Source organism: Primulina tabacum, chromosome 1, assembly GCF_025594145.1.
Source record: "Primulina tabacum isolate GXHZ01 chromosome 1, ASM2559414v2, whole genome shotgun sequence".
Taxonomy (NCBI): domain Eukaryota; kingdom Viridiplantae; phylum Streptophyta; class Magnoliopsida; order Lamiales; family Gesneriaceae; genus Primulina; species Primulina tabacum.
In genome coordinates, this window is record NC_134550.1 from 3,273,035 (window position 1) to 3,294,150 (window position 21,116).

Sequence of the window (21,116 nt, forward strand, 5' to 3'; positions counted from 1 at the left end):
ATTGCAGAGAGCTATTTTTAGTCGAATCGATTTTCAATAAATTTTAGATGAATGAGATGTTCGAACACTGTAAAATAAAATAAAAATTTAATGTATCGTACTTTTTTAAAAAAAATTAGATATTTTTAGGAACATTTTATAAAAAACAAAGATCAAGAATGTTATTCTTAAATCTTAATATAACATAGATTCACTCAAACAATCATCCAGTATTAATATCATTGATCTAAATACTTTTTTTTTCTATAATGTAATTAATATAAAATATATTTCTTTACTAAGAAAGTATATATATTTCCCACGCCATGACTAAATTTTTTATTTTTTTTGAAGTTGTTCTTAATTATTAAACAAATTAATTAAATTATATATATAAAATATCGGGCCAAGAATGTGCAACGTGCCTATTGCACGCAAACGAATTGTTATTGCAGGCGGAAAGCTTTCCTCGAGTAACTCTAGCTCGAACTCAAACGCCGCAACGCCGGCCCACCCGGACGTGGTTTCTTCTCACGTTCGTGTCTCAACAACGTTGGCATCACCGGTACGCTATGTCATTCTTGAATCCCCCCTTTTCTGTTTTTGACTTAATCCCATCTTTAATTCTGTCCGTGCTGTCTATTTCGTGCAGTAAACGATGTTTTTTTCCTTTAGAAGAACTGATTGATCTGCCCATAATTCGAAGTTCACGTTTTTCGATCTGATTGTGGGGGAATTTTTGTTCTTTCTTCAGATATTGAATTGTTCTGGTGGGATGCTGTTGTTAGGCGGCGCCGATTTTTATTTTATTTTTTTGTTATCCCCGGTGTCGATGATTAGTTCATGAAGGGGTCACTAGAGAAAGACAACGATCGCGTTGATAATCATAACAAGAAAAATTGTAGCTTTGATTGTCGTCCGGAGGAAATTTTGGGTTCTGTCTTGTCCGAGGCAGAATCGAGTATTGGCAGTAGTACGAATCAAAAGCCTGGAGTTCTTTGGTCAGGTGTATGGGCACCGGCTTTATCTATTTTGGGGAATTTGAGTAGTGATCACGGACGAAGTGACTCTAAAAGTTGTTGTGTTAGAAAAAAATCGGGTAGTGGAAATAACTATTATGAGGGGTGCAAGGCTGCTGTAAGAAGAGTAATGATTAATGCTATATCAATGAGAAGAATATTGGGGTTTGGTAAAACTGGAAGTTCGGCTTCCAAGAGTGATATTTGGCTTTTGGGTATGTGTTATCAGGGTTGCACAGGAGGGCGACAATGCCAACTCCTCAGATCCAGCTGAGAGCGAGGGATTTGCTTCATTTGTCGAGGATTTTTCATCTCGTATCTTGATCACGTATCGGAAAGGTATTTTTATGAATATTGAATGGATGTGTGAATGGGATACATGGATGATGATGATGATGCAGATAATGTGGTTTTGTTTTATTCCTTAGGTTTTGTGTCCATCGGGGAAACGAAGTACGCTGGTGATGTTAATTGGGGTTGCATGCTTCGGAGCAGCCAGATGCTTGTTGCTCAGGCATTATTCTTGATGCTATTTGTATTTCTTTACTAATATTTGGGATAATCATTTGTACTGATTTTGTTGCATGTTTACACAGGCATTTCTGTTTCATAAATTAGGACGATCGTGGAGGAAATCTCCACACAAGGTATTATACTATTACACCAAATTAAATCATTAGATAGGGATGGTTCATGTATATGTTTTAACTTTTGTTCATTGTTAAGACAGAGGACGCGTTAATCTCTATCACATAATAACCCAGGAGATTCAGCCATGGTTTATGGCAAATTAAATGTTCATATTGTTTTGTTTCTAATTATGCAGCCAATTGACCAAAGTTACATGGAAATATTGCATCTTTTTGGAGATGCTGAGGACTCACCTTTTTCTATACACAATCTTCTCCAAGCTGGAAAGGATTACGGCCTTGCTCCGGGTTCCTGGGTAGGCCCTTATGCCATGTGCCGCACCTGGGAAAGTATGGTGCATAACAAAATCAAGGATACTGGTAATGGAGTTTTGTCCTCTATGATGACCATATACGTTGTCTCTGGTAGCGATGGGGAAAGAGGTGGAGCTCCTGTCCTCTGCATTGAGGATATATTCATACATTTGTCAGAGTTCAGCGGGGGCGAACTTGTCTGGGGTCCTATTCTATTGATGGTTCCGTTGGTTCTAGGTGTGGAAAAAGTCAACCCAAGGTACAGTTTATATTATGTCACGATTATGGATTTGATTGTGTTCACCTTAAATTTGCAGTCTCTATTCTGTCACAATTGTAGACTTGAATGTATACCCCAGTAAAATTTGATTCCATCTTTTTATTTCTTATGGGGCCCGTAAAGTTGCCACCTTAGACATTTTTTATCTTTATTTGAGAGATGGCTTGCAACATGGGATCTAGTCGATTACTGGTTTCTGAATCCTATTACAAAGACAGGACACTTGTAAAACTTGCTTTTAGTCATGTTTGACTTCTTAAAGGATTTTTTTTCAACCTGTGAAATGGTGTAAAGATCGTCAAGTATAATATTAGAGAAAAATAATTATGTCCAGGTTTTTCTAGACTTGGGGTAGTCATATTTTAACCAGTGAAAATTACTCACTGTGGTTTTCGCAAGCTTATTTGCATTCCATGCATCTTAATACTATGCATAGTTATGGTGCTGTTCTATCCACACGTCATGGAGAGCAGTCGGAAGGTGTTTTTTAAGAGTCTTATGCATCTTAATACTATGCATAGTTATGGTGCTGTTCTATCCACACGTCATGGAGAGCAGTCGGAAGGTGTTTTTTAGGAGTCTTGAGTACAGGTTCTGAAATGAGAACCTTGAAACAAATCATCATAAAAATTCTTGTGCATTATTTTCTTTTGATTACTTTATTACAATATGAGTGTCTTTGTAAGATGCCGATAGGCTTAAGGTATTCTCTTTCATGAACGGTATGCTCCATGTGGAAACTTATTGATGGTATAGTGATGGAGAACTTATTTTTTTCTGTTTGTTACATTATAGAGAGGCGTGTAGGGATGGTGGGTTGGCGCTTGATTGGAACGATTTTTAATTTTATTTTACACGAGTTACGATAGGTTGATCAAATTGCACTTAATTTCTAAGTTTCAGACGAGGGAGTAGGAAGGATAGGGCCATTCAAACGTGGCCAAAAAGAATACATTTTACGGCCAAAGTGTTAGCAATAAAACACTCTGTAGTTTTTCTCCCCCAGCAAATCTTATAAAAATGGATGAGTGAAGAATGTAATAAATTTTGTTTGTATTAACTCTAGTTTATTACATAGAAATATCATATCTTGGTGTAACTTATGATATTGTAGACAATATTCTCAAGGGTTTTTGGATTTCGTATGACTACAGCAAAGTTGTTGAAAAAACGTGTGTTACTCCATAATGTGTACTGTTTCATTTTGTTAGTTTCCTCTGGGTGTGTATCAATATTTTCGTTCTTTTTATTGACAGGTATCTTCCACTCCTGAGTGCCACACTCATGTTTCCGCAGAGCCTCGGTATTTTGGGTGGCAGGCCTGGTGCTTCAACATATATAGTTGGAGTGCAAGATGAAAAGGCTTTCTATCTGGATCCACACGAAGTTCAGCAGGTTATTGAAATCCTGCGCGTGAAGTCTCTTGTGTAAAATATCTTCATGATCACAAATTCCAATCCCTGAGCCTACCCTAATAGAGCTACTAGTACTAGTATCCTGTATGATATTTAAATTATAATATGAGTGCCGCAATTTTAGACTAAGATGATCTCTTTCTGATTTGAGCTCTAGAATTGGCTGAAGTACGGTTGTTGTGTATTCTGCATACTATCTTTTGGAGAACATGCTATTGCAGCTTAACAAGCCATCTTCATTGTAATTAAATGAGTGATTTTGTCAGTAAAATCGAAAGGTGGCTTCATAAGTGTGGTGTCCTGCCCGATCTTACATTTTTTGTCTTCGAATTATCGGGCACCGCGCGGTAGGCATATCCAAGGTTTGGTCTTATTTGAGGATTCTAGAAATGGAGAAACTCACTGAAATAATTATGAATGATGAACCCTCACGAGCCATTATGTGAGTATATTTTGCACATGGAGTACCTTAATTCTCTTGACGCTCTATTATTGTTAAGTCCGAGTTTGGCAGCAACAATTTTTAACTTAATTGGCATTATCTTTACTGAGTCATGTGTACCAAAGGTAGGCGCTCCTTCATCTATCTCAAGGAACTGTCATATCCATGATAAAAAGCCTTAGAATAGGACATTTAAGGTCACTTTATTTTTGAAACGCTTTGAATAATTTGAGATTAAGATTTGTGCAGCCTGGTGACACCGTAGGCCTTGACATAAAGCATTGTAACAAGCCATAGGATTCATTCCTTGGCCATAATGTCAGTGATCTCTGTCGATATTTTATTATATGCATCCTATTGTGGTACCATTGAAACATGATTCTATGATTTTAAATCTTTCTTTCCATTGTGATTTGCAATCTAGTCTACTCCCTGTTTTTGTTGAAGTTCTAATGATTTCTCAACGATGATGGCATGTTGCAGCATCCACTCACTACGATCTTGATTGGCAGGTTGTTGACATTAAGAGGGATAATTTAGACGTCGATACATCAAGCTACCATTGCAAGTAAGTTGATCCCGCAAATTTAACTCGACTCTTCTTTAACTATGATTAATGTTCAAGTTACCTGATTTTCAACATCATCTGACTTAGTACTATAATTTTACAATCCGTTTTAATTTTTAACTCAACTCCTCGGGGATTCAACTGCAGTATTGTAAGACATATGCCGCTCGATTCGATTGATTCATCCTTGGCCATTGGGTTTTACTGTAAAGACAAGAGTATGCATGGATCTCTCTAATGTTTTCCTTCAATCATTTGAACCTTTTCTATCACAATCGATTATTATAACATCGTCCCTCAATCTTGAACTTCTTCCTCAATCAGGAGATTTCGATGATTTTTGTTCACGTGCTTCCGAGCTGATCGATCAATCAAACGGTGCTCCTCTCTTTACAATATCCGAGACCCGACTTTCCCCTAAGCCCACCGGGTATCAGATTTGGAACACGTCGACAGATCACACTTGTGAGGCTCGAGAGCTTGATCTCGTAAACGATCTCTCCTCTGATATGCCTGAGAATATTTGTACACAGGAAGACGACTGGCAACTACTTTGAGCCAGCCCCCCTTGCATGATTCTGATGAATAAAGACATAAATTTGAAAACTTGTATAAACTTCTAGGACTTAATTTAACCATATTTTGAAAACCCACAAATTTGTGTGCCTTTTCCCCTTTTATTTATACGCTGATTCACACAATCAAAATATGTATATTTATTTATTTATAGATTCGTTCTGTTTTCGCTTTCAATTCTATTCTTATCATATTATGTTGACTGACTACTTTATTTGCATTTAACAAATTATTGCAAAATTAATCTCTTTATCTACTTAGTTATTCGTTAATTGGAACTCTTTGTTTGTGACAAGTTTGCAAAATAATTATTGTAATGTCACACTAAATAAAGATATATGATAAGAGTGGGCAAATGTATCGTTCTATATGCTAATAAGACGAATAAAATTGGGAATATAAATAAACTTCAAATCGAAGTAATTCCCATCATTTTGCTCAGCGATTTAAACGAAATTGCAAATCAGATATATCTTGATAGGGTTCTGAAACTGTTGCATCACTAGACTCGGATCCACATATGAAATGAACCCAAAAGTCACATTCGGCGCAGTGTAAAGCCATCCCATCTTTGAAGCCCTCGATCATTTCTTGGCAAACACCGCAAGTCTGGCTACCAACACTCAGCATTCTTACCAAAGTCAAAGGATGATCACCGTGACAAGCTGGCAATACCACAGCGCCTCCAAACTTGATTCTTGAATATCTCCCTGTTGAGGGAATGCACTCGACATGAAAGGAATGGTCACATTCCATACAGTGGTAGAACCAGTACGACGGTTTTATGTCTTCTTCACAGAATTCGCAAAACTGATCACCGCCCAAGTCTTGTGCTGAAGAATCGGTGATTAGAGTGAGGGGATGTTCATCAAATTTGTGAGTCACGGTTTTAGGCAGAAGAGCGCAACCAATGTGTATGCTGAACCTACATTGAGTACAACTGTAAATGTCATAATATAAAGGATTTATTTTGCCGCAGCATGATCTAACATTTTCCAACCAATAACCAAAACCCAGAATAAGAGGGTGTTGCTTGTGTGAATCATGCTTGATGACCTCTGGAGCTAAGGCACATTCAAGATGGAAAATACTGAAATGAGCATATAAGTATCCAAAACCGTTGCCCAATCGTGAACAAAGCCTACAAAAAAATAGAGAAAAGAAATCATTGCATCTTGGGAAAACCAGTTTCCGTGAGTCGTCAAACACATCATCGATAAAGAGGGGCAAATCTGTGCAAATTTTGTGGAGGAGAAAGCCGCAAGCAGATTGGCTGCAGCTGTAATAAGGAGGTTCTATGCGCCGAATGCAAGCGTTGCACACGGATTCAAGCGTGGTTTCATTGTTCAAGGTCAAAGAATGGGCGGGGGCGGAGTGGTATTTTCCCAACATTGTCTCACCATCGCTCTTGGGTGTAGTATTCTGTACTGCGCACGTAATCCAGCTCAGAAATGCATCGTCTAGAGGGGGCAGATCGTATATTTTACCTGGATAAGGACATTACTACAATTATAGGACACCCAATAATTAACAAAATCCCTCTACTTTTTCATACAACTGTATATCTATATGCTATTTTTTGTAACCACAACTAGTTACCTGGATCCTCCATTGCTGATACCGCACAATCCACGTGAGCTACAGTAGAAGAACAACGCACACAAGCATAAGCCCCAAACAATAGTGATGTGTCTTTTCTACAAATTACGCATTCGTGCATGGAGGAATACATTGCTTCTAATGCATCCGAATACATGAGGGAGAGAGGGTGACGATGGCCTCCAACTCTGAGAATGCTGGGCAATGACGTACAATCCTGATGAATCCAGTAATTACATTGGTGACATGCAAAGAAAAAGCCCTTATGTTCTCTTCCACATACGTCACACAGCAACAAAGATTCCTTGCAAATGGCAACCATCGGGTGTTGCTTGTGGCTTATGTGTTTGATATGGATATCCAAAGGGTAACCGCATAAAGGGTGAAGATTAAAATATTCATGACATTCGTCACAGTGGTAGGTGAAATTCTTGCATAATTTCCCGCATTTGCTGCACATGCAGTCCTCATGAAGTGGCTTAGCAAGCAAAAGAAGATCGTGTGTATTATTCCCCAAACGATGACTCAATTTGTTCGGAAGCCGCGTGCATGGTTCGTGGAGATAAAAACTGCAACCTTGAACGGTGCAGATGTAAGAAGGGCTCGACAACACACGCAGCCCACATGCATTGCAACAAAACGGAATCTCCTCTGATTCGTTAAAAATCAACAGATGCTCGTGAGCAAAATGTTTAATTTCCTTCTCTCTTTCCGTCATATCGATGTGTATGTATGAGTGTGTTCTTGGGCATTGATGATATATATATATACTGCACTCCCATGCACGGAATCCTTCACGAAGATTTATCCTTTGAGTGTGATTTCGGCAAATCAAATTCCTTTCACTTTTTGACTGGAGAGATTTGGCTTTGCCTCAATCTTCAGATGCATGATTGATGATGGCTTTTCTTCTATTTATATATACTTTTATTTCCTTCTGAAACTTTAAGCATATTTTGTTTGTCTCTCTTTAAAATTGATATTGATTTGAGAAACAATTATTTGATTCATAATCTTTTAGAAAATTATGTATATAAAAAAAAATCAAAATTTTGGTCCGAATTCCTTTAATATTTTCAAGAACTAAAAATCTTATATATTTAATTTGATGGTATTGATACTTGGTGAGTTTCAAAATGATTTTTTTTTATGACGAATGTTTTTAAGAATATAATTTTTATATTATTAAAAGAAGAGAAAGTAAAAGACACGCGACACACACACAAAAAAAGTAGTAAAAAACAATTATTTTTAATTTATTTTAATGGATTGTTGATTTAATAGTTCTTATACTTACAAATTAGCAACATTGTTTTATAGGTAATTAAAGAAGGTCCTTTATTATTTAAAACCAAACACAAATCCAAAATCGTAAAATTTCAAAGGATGTTAGCTTCCAATATTAATAATTGTTATTATCTCTTATCGACAAATAATTGAATTAATAAATAATTTTCTAATTTCGTTCATTCGTGGACGACAATTAGGCGGAATTAAGCCATATTATATTATACATCCACGTCGATTGATTAAGTTTTGAGACCTCAGTTTCATTCCTTTAGAATTTTAGTTCACTCCAATCTTACTACGACTTCTGCTATTGCCAAAAGGAGAGTATCATTAGGAACCGAAATAAACCGAATACGACCCGCAGTAGCTTCTAGTAGCCATGAATGTATGATCTACGATGGCTAGTGATACCTGTACATGACTAGTCTGATGAGGTTAAAGGGTTAATATAACTAAGATTCATCAATAACGCGAGCGCCGAGACCGCGAACCGAGCTTATTCAATCCAAGGGAAAAGCCTCACTTGAAGTTAGAAAATTCCGTCCAAACATGGTTTTATATATATATGATCCAAGGAGAATATATAATATAATAATTCATACAATAAAGCTTCAAACATTAAGTCATGGGCAGTAGTACTCTTTGAATTTATGTCTTTATTCCTTTCCTCCAATACCAAGCAACGCACTAGATTTATTGTATTTTAGTTTCAACCTACTTTTACAAAGTGAAAGAAGAATTCAGCAACTTTAAATCGAACTTGCTTATTTTCCCCTGATATTTTAATCATTTTTTTTTTTTTTTTGATAATTTCTCTCTTTATAAATGCCACTAAAAATTGAGATTGATTTGAGAACTCTCGCTATTAATATGAGCCCCGGAAAAAAAAATACTAATTAATAAATACTCCCAAGTCTTTCTGTAACTTAAAGAAATGTATAGTGATGAGAAATCCCATGCATTTTTAAGACATGACAAAGCTTCGCGGATTAATTCATGGACACTCGAATTTATGTTTGTATACCTTTTGTTGGGGTGTAATGATGTTAATGTTAGATAAAGCAATCGAAACTTGGTGTTTGAGTTGTTGTACGATTTGAAAAATTTGAGTTGCACTGTTACCATCAGCTATATATTTCGGTAAAGCGACAAAAACTATGTCTTATAATTGGTATCGAAACCAATGTATATATAACCTAAGATTTAATAAGAACAACGCAAAGTTTCGAAATTTTTAAAGATTTTATTCACTACCTCTAAACTCAATCTGATCCGAACATAGATGATTTGGAAAGTGAAAATTGATAAGCTCGTCAAATATTAAACACGGGGAATTTATGTTTTTATGCCCTTCTAATTTGATGCTTTTACGTCTTATATCGAACAAGCAAGATTTACTACAGATATCTTTATATCAACAAACTTTTATAAAATTTACAAGGAAGAATCATTAAATTTAAAACAAATTTTCGCATTTTGGGTCCGAATTCCAATGGCAACATCCAAATATTTTCAAGAACTAAAAATGTTATATATTTAATTAGATGGTAGCGTTACTTGGAATATTTCAAAATAATTATATTTTATGACCAAAATGTTTTAAGAACTAAAACCGTTGTCGTATGTGCATTGTTAATTTGGTTTTTCACGTAGTGTCTTCTTCATTTGTGCTTTCAGTGTGGATAGTGTGTGCAAGTTTGGGACAAATTAAAGGTGATTTTGGATCATTAATATCTTTGTAAGTCACAAAGTATATTGTGAATTTTTCTATTTCAGTTGCGAATATATTATTACTTCTACTATAAAATTATTTTATGAATAATGTATTTAATTTTTATTTTGCGTAACTATAATTTATCGAGTAACTAAATTTTTGTATTATAAATTATTTTAGGCATTGAGATTATTAATGAATTTACTTAAAATAATAACTATTAATTGAAGGCCAGACATTGTCAATCCTTTATATAAAAATTGACGATGGGGTAAAAATTAACAATCATAAAAAAAAAAAAAATACAACCATAATAGAATTCTCTAATTAATTAAGAGTCGTAAAAAATAACATTTTCCAGAAAGGACAAAAAGCGTTGAATCGTGGACTAGTAATTAAATATTTTTATTATTATTATTATTAGTATTATTATACCATAATCAATATTTAAAAAAAATTATTGAACACCGTTACTCTTATTTATTTTTTAGATAGTATTATGATTTAAATAAATATTAAACTAAATATTTATAATTAATTTTATTATCAATATCATATTACATATCAGATATTACCGTTTTTATTTTAATGAGTATTATCTTCTGATTTTATTAAAATTGATAACAAAAAATAATAATTAATGTTACTACAATCATTATTATAATTATTGTAAATAATTATAGTTATTATTATTATTGAATTCATTAGTATCATAATACATCAATAATCGTTATTGAATTCTATTTATTTTTAATAATAATAAAAATATTAGTACACAATTATTATCTAAATTTAACTAATATAAATAAAAAATTATAAATTAGTTTCCTTAATAATATTATTATTATAAATACATTAGTATTGTTATTATTTATATTAATATTACATAGGATTCTCACAAAAATCAATTACTATAACTGATCTTTTAACTATGATTAATCAAATTTATATCTATATACTTATAAAAGTGTGGATAATAGAAAAGTTTTTCCATTGTGAACGGACATTATTACCCTTTACATGTTTATTTATTTTCATTATTAGGTAACATATGTGGTAATTTCGCATTTATCTATATACTTATAAAAGTGTGGATAATAGAAAAGTTTTCCCATTGTGAACGGACATTATTACCCTTCACATGTTTATTTATTTTCATTATTAGGTAACATATGTGGTAATTTCGCATTTAGTCTATTAATTATTACATTGTGAACGGACATTATTACCCTTCACATGTTTATTTATTTTCATTGTCAAGTAACATATGTGGTAATTTCACATTTATCTATATCTATATACCTATAAAAGTGTGGATAATAGAAAAATTTTCCCATTGTGAACGGACATTATTACCCTTCACATGTTTATTTATTTTCATTATTATCTATATACCTATAAAAGTGTGGATAATAGAAAAATTTTCCATTGTGAACGGACATTATTACCCTTCACATGTTTATTTATTTTCATTATTAGGTAACATATGTACTAATTTCACATTTAGTCTACTAATTAATAATTAATACTAGCTAATTAACCACATTTTATGGTTATGATTTTGTTTTGTTGACTTTCCTCTCCATGTTCTTAAATATTTGAGCTAATTTTAAAAAAACATACTATTAAATTTACTTAATATTAATATTAATCAATTTTTTCATTAGTTTTTTCTTTTCATGTTTTTAATTAACAAAAAAAGAGGAAAACGTTGAAAAAGTTAGGCACAATATGAATATAATGTATTAATAACCTTTTAATAATAATCAATTGAATTGAAAAACATTATTATAATTAAGTAATTATATTTTATTTTAATTCAAATTTAGTAACTTTTTAATGTCCAATATATATGGAATTCATCAGTAGTGTACATGCTTTTATTTTTCAAACGATAATAAGGAAAACCTTAAAATATAAATATATAGTGAAAACGAATTCAAATTTTCTGTTAATAGATTCATTTTCAATTGTGAACGGACATAATTATCATTTACATGCTTACTTATTTTCATTATTAAATAACATGTGTGGTAATTTCACATTTAGTCTATTAATTAATAATTAATAGTAATTAACCACATTTTATGGTTATGATTTTGTGATTTAGATTTTCAAGATGTAATTTTTATATTTTAGGAACATATTTATCAATTAATTGATTTAATGAGTAGATAAATATCAACATCATATACTAAAATATTTTCTTCCACTCTTATATTGCTTAATTAATTAAAATATATTCATATAATTCTATTTACATTGTTATATTGCTTAATCAATTCAAATCCTTTCATATTATTATATTTGTATTGTTATGTTAGTTCAATTTAGTACTTAATCTGATAAATCATTATTTCAAATTCTTATAATTTGTTTTGATCTATCTTTTTTTCGAACGAAATGTTGTTTGATGGATTGGATCACGTTATACAAAGATTAAAAATATTTTTATTATTAATTTATTTTTTAGTTATTTAGAATATGGGTTCACGTGCGTCCGCACGTGCTTTTATGCTAGTTATATATAAATACTTAAATAATAATATTATTAACAATGCTAAATAATATTTATTATAAGAATAATAACCAAAATTGTAATATTTTAATAATAACAATAACTTTTAAATATATAGATGATAATCGTAATTGTAATAATGATCATAATAGTAATAACGATACACTATAATATCATATTTAGAAAATAATTATAAAATTAAATTCACAAATCCCAAAAAATACATACATCGTAATAAAATAAAATATGAACAATATTTTTAATATTATCACAACAAATAATAAAATTAACAAAATTAACTTTTTCAGACCTGTTCGTATGAAATTGGTGACAAAAACAACAAACAATATTACAATCAGACAATATTGAAAAATATTATCAGAAAATAACATTACAAAATAAAATAATTTCAATAGTAATAAAAATATAAGAATTACACGTATGTGCACGTAAATAAGAAAAAAAAGAGAAGAATCCATGTTGGTTGCTCAAAAGAAAATGCAACATGAAACAATGTCGCCCAAAAAAATTATGAGAAAGCATTGGTGCTCAATAAAAGTTTGCAGAGTGAACACAGATGCTGCGAGCTCAAGAATTTCATAGTAAAAATGTGCTTGAAGAACAAAGTGCACTCTTGAATTTTATAGCTCAAAGTACACTCCTGAATTTTACACACTTAATATGATCAATCAAAGAGTCGTAAGTCATGTTTACCGTCTTAGCACTGTAGCTAAGCCGGTGCTGGTATGATATGGGTTTTGGCCTTTGTATGATATGTGTGATGCGCTGCTGATATTTGGATGTCTCGTGTTTCTCTCTAATACAAATTACAGCGTGGGTTAGAATGCGATTACTCTTTTTTAAATTAACTCGACCAATGAGTGTTGACTGTAATGGATTATACATTCGGAGGCTTTAATTTTTATATAAGGGGAAGATCCTAGTTACAGTTACAGTAGCAGCAGTGGGCACATGCCACCAAAGCTATCACCACTATAAACATCTGCCAACCTTTCTTGTGTTATCCCATTCATACCCCAACCCCTCTAAACCTCTGAATTTTTCACCGTTTTTTGAACATTTTACGAAAACCCACAATTTGTTTTTTCCTAAAATTTCAAGAAAAGAGATGTCAAAAGAAGGGATATTGTTCAGCAGCAACAGCTGCGGGAGTGAAGCAGTTTCTGGGCCGATTCGCCGGGTTCTTCTCATCTCCGCCGGCGCCACTCACTCCGTTGCTCTCCTCTGTGAGTGTACAAATCTTGTATCTATAGTGTATGTACATGGTGATTCTTGAGTAGAAAGGATTTTGTATGGGGAAAAGGATCAAGATTTTCTGGTACATAGTAATACAAGAAAAATGAATCAAGAAACGGACCAAGATTCGATTTTTATCTGAATTAGATGTAAATATCGTGCCAAGATTTGAGTGATTTTTCACTTGAGGAACCAACTTTCTAATTATGATCTCTCGTGATTCTTTATCTGGTTGTGTATATTCAAAAGAAGCATGATTTAGATTACAAAGTTTGGATCAGAATCTTGATGAAAAGGTTTCCTTTGGGTTGAATTTATACTTTAATACTATTCCTCAAAAAACCATCAAGATTCATTCATTCGGCACTTGAATGATTTAGTAAGTAAATTTTGTATATAATTAAAATCATTATACATATACATTTATGTACCAATAAACATTTTATTGATTTCATCTCTGTTTTTTTTACCTTTCTTATTAATATGAGTAAATCGGGGCCGGTGAGTTGGTTGGAGTGGTTAATTTTGTATGGACCAGAATGATCCACGCAAATTTTTTTGTCTACTTGTTGAATTTAATAAGGGAGCAATAATATGAGTTTTGTGTTCACATTCTGTCACCCTACTGGATGCTTCTTTGACAAATTTGTTTAATAATTCAAGGAAGTCTATTATGCATGTTACATGGTTTTTAGGAAAATTGGTGAAGTTTGAGATTTCTTGGAGTTTGTGAATTGTGATGTTAAAATAGTTTATTTTTAATTAATTAAAATAATAAGTAATAAATATCACCAACTGGTAAATCACAACTTTAATATAAATTATTGAGTTCTTGATTGTGGTCTAATATTTGTTTAAGATATACATAAATATTAAAATATTATTCCTCGTTTGACCAAGTAAAAGGAATCCATTTTTCTGTTTTCTAGGTGCTATGATGCAATAATAATTTATTAAATATATGTATAAAATTGGATTTTTAAAAAAAATGGATTTTGTACTTTGGAAATTGTGCATTTTCTTTTTTAAAAAAAAAAATTACGAAAAGTGCCAAGCTAACTCGTTGTTCGTCAACGTAGGAGCACTATTGGAATTTGGAACACTTAGTTCTAAGTTGAAGACATTAGTATATTCAAAAGCAAATCATTCTATATTCGAAAATCATTTTTTCTTAATTGGGAAAACTTATTAGTCTTTTTCCTAACTTTATTAACATATTTTAATTATTTATTTTCTATTGGATTTCCATACTAGCTTGATAAAAAATATGTCATATTTATATTTGTCACACATATTAAAAAAATATATAATAGGGAAATATTAATAATGTAGTCCTTTTCAAACAACGTTCACATGCAAAACGTATGGCTAAAGTACACGATGCACTAAGGCACAAGTATCATTGAGTTCAAGTACGAAGGATGAGGCAACTCATGCGCCTTATTGAGTCAAGACATGTCGATTCTAAAAGTCTAAATGTGAATAAAATTGTCACGTATAATATATATCAAAATGTTGAACCATAGTTCAACAGTGTTTATTAGACTGCAAACAAAAGTTAATGTTCGATGGATTGTAATTGTTTTTGGATTCATATTTTCGAAGATCAAGGCCTGATACTATGAGGGTTTGAGCATTGAAAGCATTGTAAAGAACATCAAGCACGGCGAATCCATGCTCCTTATAGAGGCTCGTGTGGAGAGACGCAATGTGCAAGGGTTGAGTCTTGTGCCCAGGCATACATCTTGTGAACTTTTAGTAACTATGGAGAAGTATCGGATGCTATTTCTCAATTTGTTCTTCTATATTTCACATGTATTTAAGGGATGAATAGTGACAAGAAGGTGTTAAGCTGTGTTGCTGTGGGGTGACTAAAAGGGGAGACAGCCAAAAATATTCTAATATCAGCCCATAACTTGGTTTTCCTAAGGAATTTTGGTTTTGATAAATAAAGCTCGAGTTGTCGGAGAGCAAGTGACTCATCTTGCATCATGGAAATCCTGTTTGAGTTTCTTACAAGCAATGTGGTAACCTGATTCTTTGTCCCACCATTGCATCTTAGCATAAAGACTCTAGCTAGCTTCAAATATAAATATATTGTGCGAAACTGTGAGAGTAACTTATTATCCCTCTGGCAAGTATTAAGAAACACTGATTCTTATCGAAACATGAATAGGTAATAATTAGGAACCAAGTATCTAGTAAGTAACAGAATAGGTTTACTCTTCATATCCGTTAAATTGCTGTTATACTTTTAGATTTACTGCGTTACAGTAGTTCGATTTGATGCTTGGAATTGTTAGTTTAATGAGGATCATGTATGGCACATTGCAGCTGGTTATGTTGTTTGCTCGTGGGGAAGGGGAGAAGATGGGCAGTTAGGACTTGGAGATGCTGAAGATCGGTTTTCTCCAACTCAAGTGAGTGCATTGGATGGGCAAGAAATAGTGTCTGTTACTTGTGGAGCTGACCACACAACTGCTTACTCTGAATCACTTTTGCAAGTTTTCAGCTGGGGATGGTATGCTTCTGGTTTCGTAAATATATTTATACAGAACTCTCGATGCTGAAACATTGTCATTTATTCTTTATCAACTCTATTTTGCTTTGTCGGATTGAATCTTTGTTGGGCGAATATTCAAATTATTTCATTTATTGCATTACAATTTACTCATTTATTCAAGATATTTCAGGGGTGATTTTGGGAGGTTAGGCCATGGAGATTCGAGTGACTTGTTTTCTCCTCAATCAATCAAAGCGTTACATGGTCTGCAGATCAAGCAAATTGCTTGTGGGGATAGCCATTGTTTGGCAGTGACGATGGAAGGCGAGGTTCTGAGGTTGGTTCCTTGTTCCCTTTCCCTTGTTTCATTCAAAACTAGCAGAGGATCTTTTAAATGTCCTATTCTTTATATTTTGTTGAGCTGCGTGATGGTTTATTGTGTATGATGAGTAGTCGAATCTTCACTAATAAATAGACATGCTGAGTTAGTTGATGCTACCCTTGACTCTAGATCAAGAATCCTAACTAATTCATGCTTCATAATCATGACTTCCGTGTTATGTTTTTGCACTCTGATCTTGCTTATATATTCAACTGCAGCTGGGGACGGAATCAAAACGGCCAACTAGGTCTTGGGACCAAAGAGGATTCTCTTTTACCCCAAAGGATCGAATCTTTCCAGGTATTCTTAGCTAATCTATCGTCATAAACTTCAAGTCCTCCTTTCTTTCTTATCAATTTGAACATAAGATACAGTGCTTCTTCTTAAAAACTCTCATATCCTTCCCTCTCTCCTTGGCATTCTTAGAAAACTATTATCTCTAAAGAAGCATTATGGGCTTTTTTTGCTGTTTGTAGGGAATACCAGTCAAAATGGTTGCTGCTGGTGCGGAACACACGGCTGCTGTAACAGAAGATGGCGAGCTCTACGGTTGGGGCTGGGGTCGATATGGTAATTTGGGTTTGGGTGATAGAAATGACCGCTTAGTACCAGAGAAAGTTTCAAGTGTCGAGGTACTTTTATATATCTTGGAAATAACACTATGTTTACTTTTCCTTGTTCTTGTTTCTTTGTTTTCCTAAATATTTTGGTGACGCCTTGTTGCAGGGAGAAAAGATGGTTCTGGTAGCATGTGGATGGCGCCACACAATATCTGTCTCGTCTTCAGGTGGATTGTATACTTACGGATGGAGCAAATATGGCCAATTAGGACATGGGGATTTTGAAGATCACCTTCTCCCTCATAAGCTGGAGTCCTTGAGTGGAAGCTGTGTTTCTCAAGTAATTTCTCTTCATAGGACAAGTTAAATTTAACAAATTCTTTCCAGTTTCTGGTTATGTTCAGCATATGACAAACCAATCTCATGTTTTTTCTTGTTTCTATTATATAGGGGACGAGTCCATGCCATTTTTCCACAAATATCTTTTTCTTCCAATTGTAATTTGTCTGCTCAAGAAACGTAACGACTGCAAAAAAATATGTAGTAAATGTGTTATTCTTTTGGATTTTCATGAAGAGAATCGTTTTCTCAGATTTCAGGGGGCTGGAGACATACAATGGCTGTAACAACCGATGGAAAACTTTATGGTTGGGGCTGGAATAAGGTTCATCATAGTCCCTTTTTCCCTATTACTGCCAGAATATTATGATTTTGTGTGAATGGCCTTCTTTATTTCATGATAATGTACGGAGAAATTTATTTTTATACATATCATATAGTATATTTGATATTTCTAAATTACTCCGGTATCTCTTTGAACTGATTCTAAATGTCTACTTTTCAATGCTCGCAGTTTGGTCAAGTTGGAGTAGGCGACAATGTGGATCACTGCTCACCTGTACAAGTCAAATTTCCACTTGATCAGGTTTATCTTTATCCTTGAACTCGGTTTACGTCCAACAACACTATTTGTTCACAGGTTTATTTATTTTTGAGATCCCAACTATGGGGTATTTTGATTTGTGCTGGTGAATGACAGAAAGTGGTAAATATCTCGTGTGGTTGGAGGCATACACTTGCTGTTACCGAAGGCCAAAACGTGTTCTCCTGGGGAAGGGGAACAAATGGTCAGCTCGGCCACGGTGAATCTGTAGACAGGTAAAATATGTCATCCCCATTTCCGAGTCTCATGGTCCAAGGTTCAGAAAATGCTACATCTTGTGCTATTCATTCAAGCTTCATGCAATATATCTATCACGCCCCGGTGTTTCTCATAAACTACTCGAAAACCAGTGAACAAATGATGCATCCCTTCTCATTATTTCCTGCATTAAAATCAAATCTGTAGGAACCTCCCAAAGATTATTGAGGCACTAAGCGTGGACGGAACTAGTGGGAAGAACATAGAAGCCTCAAAAGCTGATGTATCCTCAGGTACTGCGATTAAAAGTCGCGTTTCTCCTACTTTTGTCCTTTACATTTACTTCAGTTAATGTCATGCAAACGGGATCTCGTCTTAACTAAAGCCTTTATCAAACAGAAAAAACTTGGATCTCCCCTACTGAGAGATATGCAGTTGTTCCCAATGAGAATGTGAGCTATTATTCTTTTGCATTTCCCTCGATATCAGCAACCTTGTATTCTTCTTGCTGTAATTTATATTCTTAGCTTTCTTGAAACAGGCTGGAGGCAACGGAAATGACGTAAATGTTCCAGAAAAGGAGGTGAAAAGAATTAAGACATGAAACTAGCCAATGCAATCTCAAGAAAGCAGCCAACCCAAGGTGCACCTTTTTGTATGTCACGAGGTCGAAGATATCTCGGTCGAGACCGGTATATCCATTGACTCGTGCGCTAGTCGAAAATAAAAATATATATGTTATCTTGTTTACTTGAATAATCGAATGTACTTAGTGACCGAGCGTGGAGATCTCGCGTATTTGTGTGAGAAACACGAGCTAAACACACAGATAGATAGTGTGGGAGGCTAGTTTTGGCTATCTTGGTAGTGGCCGTGAGGTTTCTTTTTAATAATATGTATGTTTTTTTTAAAAAAAAAAGTCACTTTTTCCGGTTCCTTGTAGGACTTTTTTTTAAGCAAATGTTGACCCACTTTCCTCTATAGTTCATCTAACATTAAAGTTTTAAATTAGAGTTTGAAATTAATTATAACAAATCTCCTTCTCCGACTCATAAAAAATAGATAAAAGTGATAAATATTTTCTGAGGGGTTGGATTGTTTAATAATGCAATCCAATCAAATATCTCGTTACAATTTTGCGTATTGATTAATTATCTCACATGAATCAAATCATTAAGTATTTATACCATCTCAATTTTTTTCGAACGGAAAAATTATAATGTTATACTTTATATTTTTATTTTATTTAAATTCATAATATATTGAAAATGACAAATATGTAATTTGTTAGTATCTCGAAGTTAATCGATCAAACCAAACATATAATATTATTCAGTATTATTTCACATCATATTCAAATATAAAATATATATATTTAAATATTTAACATCATCAATCCAAATAAACACTCTTACGAGAAACTGTAGAATGTACATATAGATACACATTTGCATTTCTATATATGTGGAATAGGTCTTTTGTGAGACGGTCTCATGAATCTTTATCCGTGAGACGGATCAATCTTACCGATATTCACAATAAAAAGTAATACTCTTAGTATAAAAAGTAATACTTTTTTCATGGATGACCCAAATAAAAGATCTGTCTCACAAAATTCGATCCATGAAACCGTCTCACACAAGTTTTTGTCATATATGTATACACATGAAATGTGTGTCGTAACTACATCTGAAATGTAAAATGCATAAAATCCATCACACATTTTGTTTTGTATTTTTCCATTTATTTATTTATTTTTGTAAAAAAAAATTGTCCATCAAAAGATGGCCTTTCAAGAATCCTGGCTTTGTACCTTCCTCCATCACACATTTTGTTGTGCATCACCCTTGCGTTGATAATACTTCAGGCAATTTCAACAAATTTCAAATTACAATAACCAAGTTGTATGTATATATTTCAAATACCCTTTAATTTTTCTTGTTTTGTAATGTACAGGGAATTTCGAACCAACCTGTTTCCAGTAATCATTTTTGGATTTAGGAAACACGGGAAATGGATCTTTTCTTGAAGGCGAAATCGATCCGGCTTCGTAGCCACAGAGACAAGTTTCTTGTAGCCGTTGAAGATCGCGAATCCATCGCCCTGGAACGCGATGGCTCGTCCAAGAACACGATCTGGACCATTGAATTCGTTAAAGGGAAAGATTATATAAGGTTGAAAAGTTGTTATGGGACATACTTGACAGCCTCAAGTGAACCATTTCTTCCAGGGGTGACAGGAAAAAAGGTTGTCCAGACGCTGCCTTGCCAATGTGATAAAGATGCCACGGAATGGCAACCCTTGAGGGATGGAATGCAGGTGAGTCGCTTTGACTCGAATCGCCCATCGCGAAAATTGTATAGTTTATGTATCTAGAATCATAAACATATAAATTTCATCGTGATATTGACATCCGACATTGTTTATATGACCCAAAGAAATTGAATCGGATAAGAAAAATACAAATTGTTTGCATTAAGGTCGAATTTCCATCAATTAAAATTAAAAGATCAAAAGTCTATTAATGTGTTGATGATAATGACGAATATAGGTGAGACTGAGGTCGTTTTCCGGCGAATTTTTGCGCCCCAACGGCGGTCTTCCCCCGTGGAGGAACTCGGTCACACACGACATCCCTCATCGACAGAAGACGTATGATAAGGTGTTGTGGGATGTGGAGGTTGTGGAGACGTTCCCGTTGCAGTGCAGGCTTCAATCCGATTCTACATTTCCAAGATCGACATCAGTTTCGGATGCAATCAGGCAGAAACAAAGTGCAGCAAGATTGCGAGAATACTTTTGAATCATTTGGATGAATCAGATTATTTATGTCACTTTTGCTAATAACAAAAACTCGATATTCTTCTATTTTTTGTTTAGATTTTATTCTCGTCCGAGTTAATAAAAATTTATCTTCGATTAACTTTTT

At 33.7% G+C, this 21,116-nt stretch overlaps 4 protein-coding genes across 5 annotated transcripts; 3 read left to right on the forward strand and 1 right to left on the reverse strand.

Annotated features, from left to right (window-relative positions):
- Positions 1–400: 400 nt before the first annotated feature.
- On the forward strand, positions 401–5,419 carry LOC142519256 (cysteine protease ATG4-like). Its single transcript, XM_075622248.1, is given in 10 exon segments — positions 401–544; positions 734–1,227; positions 1,229–1,337; positions 1,427–1,512; positions 1,595–1,645; positions 1,825–2,201; positions 3,479–3,617; positions 4,592–4,647; positions 4,795–4,865; positions 4,972–5,419. Coding segments are annotated over 9 exon segments (1,527 nt in total). The 5' UTR covers positions 401–544; positions 734–822; the 3' UTR covers positions 5,205–5,419.
- Positions 5,420–5,567: 148 nt separating this feature from the next.
- On the reverse strand, positions 5,568–7,597 carry LOC142519338 (uncharacterized). Its single transcript, XM_075622347.1, has 2 exons — positions 6,823–7,597; positions 5,568–6,710 (listed from the first exon to the last, which is right to left on the reverse strand). Exons 1-2 carry the CDS (start codon positions 7,538–7,540, stop codon positions 5,662–5,664), a joined length of 1,767 nt encoding a protein of 588 aa, XP_075478462.1. The 5' UTR covers positions 7,541–7,597; the 3' UTR covers positions 5,568–5,661.
- Positions 7,598–13,321: 5,724 nt separating this feature from the next.
- On the forward strand, positions 13,322–19,091 carry LOC142519411 (ultraviolet-B receptor UVR8-like). Its single transcript, XM_075622454.1, has 12 exons — positions 13,322–13,591; positions 15,936–16,122; positions 16,295–16,441; positions 16,705–16,786; positions 16,963–17,118; positions 17,213–17,386; positions 17,639–17,710; positions 17,900–17,971; positions 18,086–18,204; positions 18,395–18,480; positions 18,587–18,639; positions 18,729–19,091. The coding sequence occupies exons 1-12, from the start codon at positions 13,474–13,476 to the stop codon at positions 18,789–18,791; spliced, it is 1,329 nt and encodes a 442-aa protein (XP_075478569.1). The 5' UTR covers positions 13,322–13,473; the 3' UTR covers positions 18,792–19,091.
- An 845-nt stretch (positions 19,092–19,936) lies between these two features.
- Positions 19,937–21,116, forward strand: LOC142516207 (uncharacterized). Of its 2 annotated transcripts, XM_075619844.1 has the most exons (3): positions 19,937–20,091; positions 20,189–20,506; positions 20,739–21,116. In XM_075619844.1, exons 2-3 carry the CDS (start codon positions 20,201–20,203, stop codon positions 20,988–20,990), a joined length of 558 nt encoding a protein of 185 aa, XP_075475959.1. In that variant the 5' UTR covers positions 19,937–20,091; positions 20,189–20,200; the 3' UTR covers positions 20,991–21,116. The 2 variants fall into 2 exon arrangements, with proteins under 2 accessions (XP_075475959.1, XP_075475958.1); XM_075619843.1 differs by lacking the exon at positions 19,937–20,091 and having other exon boundaries at positions 20,098–20,506; positions 20,739–21,115.

Bases quoted from the DNA above. Each gene is read 5' to 3' on its own strand.
- LOC142516207 (XM_075619844.1), top strand. From the start codon at position 20,201: ATGGATCTTTTCTTGAAGGCGAAATCGATCCGGCTTCGTAGCCACAGA. The intron at 20,507-20,738 runs GTGAGTCGCTTT...TGACGAATATAG, and splicing joins CCTTGAGGGATGGAATGCAG to GTGAGACTGAGGTCGTTTTC.
- LOC142519411 (XM_075622454.1), top strand. From the start codon at position 13,474: ATGTCAAAAGAAGGGATATTGTTCAGCAGCAACAGCTGCGGGAGTGAA. The intron at 16,123-16,294 runs GTATGCTTCTGG...AAGATATTTCAG, and splicing joins CAAGTTTTCAGCTGGGGATG to GGGTGATTTTGGGAGGTTAG. The intron at 17,972-18,085 runs GTTTATCTTTAT...GGTGAATGACAG, and splicing joins TCAAATTTCCACTTGATCAG to AAAGTGGTAAATATCTCGTG.
- LOC142519338 (XM_075622347.1), bottom strand. From the start codon at position 7,540: ATGACGGAAAGAGAGAAGGAAATTAAACATTTTGCTCACGAGCATCTG. The intron at 6,711-6,822 runs GTAACTAGTTGT...GTCCTTATCCAG, and splicing joins ATCAGCAATGGAGGATCCAG to GTAAAATATACGATCTGCCC.